At 46.0% G+C, this 10,749-nt stretch overlaps 1 protein-coding gene across 1 annotated transcript in view; it reads left to right on the top strand.

The window, feature by feature from the left end:
* The window catches only part of LOC146194933 (monocarboxylate transporter 6-like), a 32,584-nt gene extending 26,001 nt beyond the window's left edge, over positions 1-6,583 (top strand). Inside the window, exons 4-5 of the mRNA XM_084596676.1 lie at positions 5,214-5,797; positions 6,408-6,583. Coding sequence (XP_084452802.1) covers positions 5,214-5,797; positions 6,408-6,583 — 760 coding nt within the window. The remainder of the gene's footprint in view (positions 1-5,213; positions 5,798-6,407) is intronic.
* The last annotated feature ends 4,166 nt before the right edge of the window (positions 6,584-10,749 follow it).

Raw genomic sequence — 10,749 nt, 5'->3', positions numbered from 1 at the left:
GCCCTCTTTCATTGAACGCATCAAAGTTCACCGGCGTTCTATAATTCATTTACAGGAAAGGCAAGACGGAGTATCTGTCACTCGCGGAATCCCGCTATCATCCTGACGGTAGACAAGTGTAATTATGAAGAGCGGTTCACGATCTGGCCTCTGCCAATAGCTCCTGATGACAACGATGAGAGCTTAAACGGTTTCGCCTTAAACCACAAAGTTGTGTACGTTAGCGCACGTACTGCACGCTCTCTTTTGAAACAAAAGCTTTACTACGGCAGGTAGTACTAGCCTTCAGCGTAGCGACGGCTTTTACATTCAGGTGGCCTTGTCAGATACTGCGCCTTTCCTTTCTTATAAACCAATAGACAACGGAAACTGATTAATTTATAGGAAGGGAAAGGCGCGGTAACTGTCTCACTTGTTTTCTGTGGACACCTCAACCGCGCCGTAAGGGAACGGAGGAAGGTGGGAGTGAAAGTGAAAAGAGAGAAAGAGGAGCCATAGTAGAGGGCTACGGAGTAATTTTCGACCGCCTGGGGATCTTTGACGTGCGCTGACATCGCACAGCACGAGGACGCCTCTTCGTCTCGCCTCCATCGAAACGCGGCCGCCGAGGTCGGGTTCGAGCCCGGGTACTCCGGCATAGTAGTCGGGCGTCTTACCACTGCATCACCCCGGCGGAGCAATTTACAACGGAAGCGAAACTATCTCTCACCTCTTGTGTGACAAAACTTATGGAGACAATGGTGCGAAATCGGTTGTCCGAGTGCCTTGAAACGTGTCTTCGCGGACACCATGTACGGATATTGCCCTCATAGATCCGCACAGGATATACTGCTTGAACTGACGGCGTCGGCAGTGTCGGTGCCCGAGTGAGAAAGCGCACGATCAGGGATCGATTCAACACCAGGCTTTTCACACTAAATGACATTCCAAGAGCAACACATAAAATAGGCAGCGTCTCAAATTGCGCCCGACAGCGCTTTCATGCTGCCTCCTAGTGTACGTCCGACGCCGTAGCAACAGCATACTGCAGGCGCGTCTCTCTGAAGCAGGGTTTTGGCCAGTGTTGAGCGGAACATCGCAAAAGCTCCCGCTTCAGCTGTATCATCAAAGTGGGCAAAATCGCAACTCTTACAGCACCAGTGCCGCCCGCTGGCGCGGCGGACGACAGTGATCTGCCGTGCGCTGCTCCCTAGTTCGTCGCTAGGCCTATTTTGTTTCCCATCGATGGTACAGTACTACATGAAACTGCGCTATGAAATTCCTTCGTGCTATAGTAAATGGTCTACTCATAGAACTGCCTAACTCTCAGTCCCTTTCTCTAACACTAAAAGCAAAATATGATTAACTTCGGCTCCACGTTTTAGCGGAAGCGGCGTGCTTGCCGACCGGAGCAGCCATGCTGTCATGGCGGCAGCTGGTTGTGAGCAGAACCTTGCTTGAATCGCAGCTGTCGCTTCTATATCAGCCACTCGGTACGGCTCAGCGATCCTCGGGAAGGATTTAGTATTGACATTTCGCTTATTATTTACGGGAACAACAAACTTTAGCGCACTTTTCTAAAGTTTTGCATATCGTCGGTGCGCACGACTCGGAGCTGCAGCCGGCGCGGAGCGGCAGCAAGTGCTGCCATCTCACGGTGGTCGCGCCCAGGAGCGGCGGTTCGCCTGGCCGCAGGCGAGGCCCGGCTTGATAGCCGGCGAACGGCCGCCGACGGCCCCCGCCGGACGGCAGTTCGCATATTTTGCCGCAGTTATATCGCTCCATATGCGCCGGCTTTACATCCTCGTTCTGTATTAAGAACACGACTCCTTTCCCCTGGGCACCAGAGGAACGCTATTTTACCATTTTATCTATTCTCTCGAACTAAGAAAAAAGAACAGAAAAAAAAGGAACACCACAAGGTGCAGTACTTTCTCCCATGGTGCACCTGACGGCCAGCTTGGTGCTCCTGAGGGCCTGAAGCATGCTCTGCACACCGAGGACATTACCCTGTAGGCCACGCAGGGTCACTTTGAGACACTGAGGCCAGCCTGCAGCAGGCGGCCACTATAGTAAACTGCTATGCTCGGCGCTGCGGCCTTCAATGCTCCCCACAGAAGTCTGGATTTGTGCTTATACTTCACTCACCCAAATGCATGATCAGTATTCAACTTTCCCTTCAATGAGGTTCAATTTCAGAAACAGACTTAGTCCGGTATTTTATTCACCACCACCACGAGCCAGACACCACATTGGCAAACTCCGAAAGGTGGGGGACCTGGTGGGCCTCATGGTCAGAAGTGTTTCCAATAAACACTTGGGTTACGAAGTTAAGATGCCTTGGGATGCCTTGCTGTCACACTTTTTGCATTGGAAAAAGTGTGACAGCGAGACACTTTCCCAGCCTTTGTTCGACAAAACTATTGCTTTGTATCGCCACCGTGCCAGCCTAACTAGGGAGATTGTGGAAGCATCGCAGATAGCACGATCAGGGGATGAATGTGTCAGCAAACCGTCGGTGGCTCTATCAAAAACTGAGCTGGATTTCTTAGCTTAGGCGGCACGTGCAGATGTTTTTCCTTCTTTCTTTGTGATTCTGAAGTGTATACATATATATATATATATATATATATATATATATATATATATATATATATATATATGCTCCGCAACCGCAATAAACATTTGTTGAAAGTGCGCTATTGTCCTGTTCCCTCCTCGTCCTTTGTGATTTTGAGCGCTTCGCTGTATTGGCAGTCGGGGCGCCGCCTTCTTGTCCGCCTCCACATCCAACATACTACACATATGAAAGAACGAGTACTCCTTCCAGCGCCGTGCAGATGCACCGTCCGCGTACACCATATTCTCGCCAAAATCACAAGCGAAGACCATCGTGGCATACGCCTGGCGCAAGCGGAACCTTTAGCATGCCATTAGGGTTCCAAACCTGGCGTTTATTATTTGGACGCTTCCGACGCTCATCACGAGAGATGGTACGTGGCCGCAGGGTCCACGAGGCAAAAAAAGTCAACGGTCTTAGCTTCAGGGCCCGGAACATAACTCATGCGGAGGAGGTTGCCAGAGCATTAGCTACTTATAATTTCCGACTCGCAAAGGGCCTGTCGGAACGTCGAAGAGGGCTGGGCCATTTCCAGCCTATCGAATGCTTAAAAATACCTGCTACATTTAGGATCCCGCTCACCGATTTGTTATTTCGGATCCTGCTCACCAGGACTGGCAGTAAACGAGGCCGCCGACACTGCCACCGGCACGCTCTCTGTCCGGGAAGTTTCCTCCTTCTCCCCTCCGATCAGGGCACTGATCACAATCTGGCTTGTACACTCAAAGATATCGTATATTACTAGCAATCTAGCCACAGCCTTTACACCTGCCCATGTAAACGCTTTTCGAAGGCGGATGAGCGGCTCTTAGTCAGTCTCTATACCAACACACTGCTATGCCGGCAGCTCTTAAACATTTCGACCGCGATTTCTCTGGCAGCTGCCGGCACTGTGGGGCAGTGTCTTCGAACACCTACCACATTGTTTGGGTATGCCCTTCTAGTCCGGCTATCCCCCCCCCCCCTCCCCCCTACAGCTCAAACCGGGAGGACTGGGAGGTGACCCTCCTCTGCTGCTCTGACCTGCAGGCCCAACATGTCTTAGTCGAGTGAGCCCTAGCGGCGGTAGACACCACTGGGATCCCGAAACATTGACCTCTACCTAGTGTTTGTGAGGGCTAGCCCCCTCAGGACCGGCTCGAGCGTAACCTCGTGTATTTGTATCTGTATATAAATATTTTCCATTACCTTCACTACGCTAGGTATAGCTAGGTCTTCGTGTGACGCTAACTTTGTCCGTCAAATGACCTTAACGTAATTAAATGTGGGTGCCCACGATTTCGTAGTGTTTACCCAAATGTACACCATGCATTGCTTTCCCCATATCATTACTCAAACGGAGAAGAAGCCCTGGGTTGGGTGCGATGTCCCCTCGAACAACCTTGAAGGTCATAGACAGATATTACGCCTTTGCTTTCTTATAAACCAATGTACAATATACAAGAGAAAACGTGAAAATATGATCTTGACCTGGCTAGTTGAAAGTGTCCAAAATTCCGCGGCGTATATCGAAAAGTATGAGGCTCCTTCCTGTTCCCAAAACCTAATTTACTAGCCGTCAGCGTCACGGAGGTTTTCACCTTGAAGAGTCCTGAATGTCAAAGACAGATACTGTGTAATTCCTTTCTGATAAAACGATCTACAACATACAAGAAGAAAAATATGTAAATATGATCTTGACCTCGTTACGTGTATGTGTCCACAATTCCGTGGCGTCCTCTCAAAAGTAGAAGGCAATAATTTTGCCAAAACCTAAATTAAATAAAAATTATGAAAAAAAAACGCGGACTGAAAACCGCCTGTTAAAGAGGCTATAGCTGCAAGTCACAACTTTCGCTCTGTCGCGGCAGCTTTTCTGTGGAGGCGAAAAGCAAGGCGTCCGTGTGCTGTGCGATGTCAGCGCACGTTAAAGAGCCCCAGGTGGTCGAAATTTCCGGAGTCCTCCACTACGGCGTCTCATAGCCTGAGTTGTTTTGGGACGTTAAACCCCACAAACCAACCAACAATATTTGTTCTTGTCTTCAGAACCTGCAGTTCCATAATTTTTGAGTGACGTCGATGCGGCGTCTATAGCGTGAGTCTATCGATCGCGTGCGTCCTTAGCCACCGCAGAGTTAATGTACAATGCTGAGTCACAGAGTTGAAGGGTTCATCCATTTTAGCATACTGCCGTGACAACAGCTAGCAACCGGCTACAGGTCTATAATAACAACAAGTGCGTAACATATAACTCGAATGTAACTATCAGAACTTAGAGAAGTATCTTATTAGTACTGTCATTTGCTTTTTTCTCATGTTAGTAAACGTGTGCAATATGGTTCTGTAGAAGGTGTCTTCATAACAGAAAAATTGTATTTTAGAAAAGAATTGATCGGCTTTCTTCAAGCACCTGGCCTACTATGATGGAGAGAAGGTGCTCCAAAGACATATAGCGAAACGTGAAAGGAAGTATATTCGCGGCCACGTAGCATGGCTGCAGATAACTCAGGTCCAATTTTGCTGCATATAACGCTTGCCAACGAATACCATCAATGTGACATTGAATCAGCATCCTCCAGCACGTGCGTAAACAGTACTTAAGAGCGAAGGCTTACACACTGGTCTCTCTACGCAGGCAAAGTCCTCGCGGAAGTCTATACAACAGCAAAAGGATCTCACCTGCAATTAGTGTCATCCATCCAGCAAATGCGGCGCTTGAAGCGGGGACCTCTTCCCACACCGACATCGTTCTACGAGAAGGCAGAGTTTTCAGCTGCCCCATGTACTACGTCATTGTCTTCACGTGGATCGTGTTCAACTACTGTTTCGACGTCTTCATCGGCACAATCGACGACTACGCCACAGATAAGCAGATGGGGTTTCTGCGTACAATATCAATCATGCCCATCCTTTCCACGACGGACATCTTTGGCGGCGTTTGTCTCCCAGTTCTCGCTGACAAGGGGCTGGTGAGCCGGAGTACCCTGCTTAGCACAACCTACATGGGACTCGGCGTTACCACAGCTGTGCTACCTGTAATGACTACCTTTCTACCATTTGTGGGCATATGTCTATTGCTGGCCATGTTCATGGGCTGTGGCAACGCGATGTACGGTGTTCTCCAGGCTGACTACATCCACCAGAATCGGCTGCCAGTTTCGTACGGCACAGCAGGCTTCATCGCAGGTGCCCTCCTTATTGCGAAGCCCTTCGTCATTGGTAAATATGAACTAAAAACTAAATTACCGTCCATACTGTACAGCATATAGAAGCAACCGACTTAAATTTAAAGCAGCTATTTATCGCAGTTTTCACAAATTTAAATTATTTCAAAGGAAGTGAAGCAAGTATTGCATTTTATAGCATCTACAAGCCAATCGACCAGCGCGCTTTGTTTTGCACTCCTTTAAATAATTATATAAAAGATGAACATATACTCGTAGTTTTCAGAGTAGAATATCTTTCTAACCACGGGACAGGCTTGAACAGTCAAAGTCAAAGTTTATTTCCCATGTAAAAATACAGATAGAGGAATCGTAGAAAAAAGCTGCCCTTGGGCAGCTTGACGAGTCTACAATCCTAATTTACGCTCAGAGTAAGGTTCTGGCGTGGTTGTCTAGAACATGAGCTCAGATTGTCAGAAGTGCGGATTGTGCGGGTACGTTCTATGAATCATCCGAATGCTTCAGCACCGCTTCACCTTTGAACAGTTCAGAAATTTTACTTCACCACCCCCGTGAAGATACAGCATTAATCCAATATATATCTTAAAGCTTTACTAGAATGTAACAAGCTGTCAAGGTTTCGCAGTTCGTACATTTTCTTACAGGTTACTTCAGGGACGTCCATAAATCCTACGACGGACTGTTCCGTATGTTGTCCGGGCTTTTGTTCCTGCTTGGATTTTTGTGGATTCTCGTGGTGGTGAACGAATGGCGAACAAGTGGCTCATGGAGGAGGAAGAAGAGACGACAGACCGTGCTCTCGGTTCTACAAAACCCGTGACCTTCTTTCTAATGCTGGGTTCAATTTCCTGCTCTGTGCCGCCCCCAAACTTGCATCGCCTCTCCTCACAGAGTTCCCAGACTGCAGGGGGGTGGATTTGACAGTGCTGCAGGATACAGACAATTTCGTTTGTGCCAAAGGAACTCGCAGTGTTTTTTAGTCTTTTAAAGTGAGATGAACGGGCGCTGTAGAGATGAGAAATGTTTTAGGGTGCATGTATCGCACTTCATGTCAACAACGTTTCACTCGTAATGCGAACATATTGAGAAACCACATTGTCTCTCCTTGTATAGACCGATCTGACTCAAATCCTTTGTTCAAGCATTTACTTTCATTTTATTCACTGACGTCACGCAAGCGCATTCATGCAGCACATCTAAGGGTTCTTAATGAAACAAGCGCACATTGCTAATACGTGCTATATCTTGTCACACATTTTATTACGTTGTGAGGCGAACTCACACCAGGAGAAAGAAACATTTTACTCAGATGCACCGTTCGTAGCACAAGGGTGACCGTGTTACAGTTATCAGTAAATAACAGTGCGTTCATACTATAGTTCACCTATAGATGCTTGTAGAGAGCCGTGCTAGGGCAAGAAGTTGGGGTAGGTGGCTGCAAAAATGAGACGACCTCTTTGGTGTATACAAGGCCATCGTTGCATCTTGCAGCGGCTAATGCAGTGGCCTACCAGTAAGCACTGTCATACGTTCACGTTATCGTATACACACGTCAGTTAACATTACAATTACTTTTTTGTGACAGAAAACTGCGCCAGAGATCGCTGTTAACGTCGCTCGAAACTAAGGCTGCAGTAACTGTCCGTGGAGCCAATCGATCCCGTAGAGTCTCCGCGACATGAGATTTGAGGCTTCCAATCATGCCAAATCTCTCACCGCTCTATTCGTCGAACTGCAAAACTCTTCGGTTGCTTTTAAAGACGCCAACGTTCATTTAAAAGCAAATTGCCACACACCCTTCCAATCATGCAGCCTAGCAGCATGCTTCTCGAATCGAGATGTGAAGGCTGGCGGCTGTGATAAATTTGTTGCGGCGTCCTTTGCGCTGGACGAACATGCACTTAATGTAAATACTGCTTTGATGAAATAACAAACATTAATACGTACGCAATTGACAGCATAGAAACATTTGATACCCGTGGATCTCCCTGAGAGTGGAATAAAATGGCAGGCAGTGTTCACGTTCTTTCGAGGCAGACTCTGCCGCTGAATTCATGGGCCTCTCAGTTCGAGATCTTTCTCCACTCTTCTCTTGACTGCCTTCAGCTAGGTTGTAACAGCACCTACACTGCGCATGTCTCCGAACAGCGTAGACTATCTCTGTACCCTTGTGTGCATTCCTGCCAGTTAGGCCATGCGCAGGCAGTCTGTGGAATGCACGACATCGCACGAGCTCCGTCGTCTTGCGTTTGTGTTATTTCGAGAACGAGGCCACACTCGATCCGTTCCTAATTTTTTATCTCCCTACCTATTTTTGCATATGTGTACAAGGTGGCGCATCCTAAACATGCCTAGGTTTGTTAAAAAGGGCTGAATGTGGGCAGTAAATTGAAAAATGTCGAAGGTTTTTATCTTTTTATATGACAATTCACAGTATTTAGTCTCTGCCTCGGCCGTAACTGTACACATGCAACATTAGCCGCCGAAACTAAAGTGTAGAGTGATTTATTCGACCAGAGAAAAGGCGGTGATTAGAATGCAACTGAAAATGAGATAAAAGCCCGACGAAAACTGTGCAGTTAATTACAGTGCGGGATGCCTTGAAAAGTGTGTAACGAAGAATTAGAGGTTATGCAGCACTTGCTTGCTTGGCTTTAAGTAGTGATGTAGTCTGCTTTTTTTTTTTTTTTTTTGCTGGAAACAAAAATATACAGGGCAATTGAAATTAAGTTTGCACGAGCATATTGGCGCGCGCGATTAACATTTGTTTTTTTTTTTTTGTATTGCCCACGTTATCAGGCAAACTTTGACGCGCTGGTTTTCTTAGGGCACAGTGCATTTTCTCGTTTAGTTATTGATGTGCACGCGGAACAGTAGAGAAGAATCACAGTGATGCGTCAACCACACGACTCGAGAGAATAGGCGAGACCTAAATCTGAGTTATAGTTCTGTGGAAGTTTAGACAAACTATTTTTATCTGCATAAAAACGAGCACTTGAAAGAAAACATGATTTAATAAGTGTTGTGTCATACCCCTTTACCTAATGAATACCACTATAAGTGAGCCTAACGCCTCTTCCCCTTAGGTTGTCCTTTATATATACCATCTGATTATGACTATCGTAGGTTAGCTCTCCCGCAGCCCTTCAACTCACTTCACTATTATTTGTCATCGGGTGGTTCGGTTACCCGGTTCACTTGCGTCGCTGAGTTGTTTTTTCCGGTGTCCTGATTTGCCGCGTAAAGTATTTCTTGTGATATTTTATCTCCGTGCTAATTTTTATGTGCTCTTGTGACGCGTCCTGGTTTGCAGTGGGCTATATTTGGTGTCCGCTTCACAGACATGCATCGCCATCATCACAATAAACCTGACTATACCCACTGCAGGGTGAAGGCTTCTTCCATTTTCCTCCAATTAACCCGGTAACTTTACTCCTGTTCACTCTTAACCTCATCATTCCAACGAATTTTATAATGCCATCGGCTACGCTTGTCTTCTTTTGAAATCCAATCAAAAGGGCGTTCGTTTTGTTCCAAAATTCACCTACTTCGTGTCTTCTAATCACAGCAGATATTCGCCTTAGCCAAACTACATGAAAAATTGGATATGGTAGAGCTGTTGAGAATATGCGATTTGGCTATAAACTTATATATACAGAGCAGCCGGCTTGTTTAGCGCTAGTAGTGAACGGTTGTGGCTACAGACGGTGAAAGTTTTCCCCAAAAAGAAAAGAACCATTTGTAACTACTACCAGCTGATCTTATTCGCGAGAAGCGTCCAGTCTTACAAAGCAAAAAAAAATTCAGAAACGTCTGCCTAGCCGGTATTATGTCGATAGCAACATGAATACAATCTAATAATTCAAGATATCTTCAGTATGTTACACAATTGCACATATTTCTCCTCTTATTTGCATTCTAGTTTTTATTGGTGGCTACGTCCAAGCCTCACGAATGTACTAGCATAGTGTGGGGTATTGTACCGCATACTTGCATTAGGTATATTGTTCAAAACATCTTTTTGACGCACTTATTCCTCATTTCGTATATCACTGACACCAGTGCCAAAGTTGAAGTAAGAAATACCTCCATACTGAAAATTTTATCCAAGTTGTCAAGATCATCTTACGCCTACGTGTTGTATGTCACATCAAATTGCTTTCTTTTTTATAATGTTGCCTTGATGTCGGGTTGCTTTGTCACAAAAACTACGGCGATAATTCATAGTTCCCAGTGTTATGGACTGAAACCACTTGAAATCTGTTTTGTGCGTGTATGCTCTCACACGGCCTCGTGCACTCGAAATGCATTGTTCTTACCATGGCCACTTGTCTCTACTTTTACACCACCCTTATACACTGTCATTTTCGCCTGGTGGATCTAAGCAATGAATGTTTTAATGGAACGACTATCGGAAGATTAGCAGGTGTCGAAGTTTCGACCGCAATGTAGCGCGAGTGTGATAATTCGTTATTTATGATTTAGCTATCGTAACTGGTATTTAGGTATGCCCTTTGCTGAGCATTCGGTTGTTTATTTTCTTGTTCTGTTGTGTTGGGTGACGCTACGCTAAGAAGCTACACTTGTATTTTTGCATATACTTCACGTATTGTTCTTACATTGTACTCCTGATGTGAACAGCTATACTTCATACACTGTGCACAGGGTGGTTTAGGATTTGTCACAAAACATGCGATATTTGCATTTGGTTTGCCTTTTCGTCCAAAGTATTGCTTTTATGAATTGTACGTTGAGCAAGAAATAAGCTAATAAATTTTAATGTGCTGTCTCCACGCTGCTTGGTGTCTCGTTCTCATACCTAGTTCATTAACAAAGTTAACAAAGATGTCACCTGGAAGTCTGGGATCAACAAATTTGTTATCAATTACTACCGAGTTGAAAGCGCTCGTGCCTCGTTGCCCCCCCTCCCCCCTCCTTTATTGTCGGGCATTCCAATGCTCCTGCTTTGCTGATTATAAAGCAATC

This window comes from Amblyomma maculatum, chromosome 3 (genome assembly GCF_055883805.1).
Source record: "Amblyomma maculatum isolate TAMU_Amacu chromosome 3, ASM5588380v1, whole genome shotgun sequence".
NCBI classification, from domain to species: Eukaryota; Metazoa; Arthropoda; class Arachnida; order Ixodida; family Ixodidae; genus Amblyomma; species Amblyomma maculatum.
Note: the sequence above shows the minus strand (reverse complement) of the source record. Positions and strands in the feature narration are given on the sequence as shown.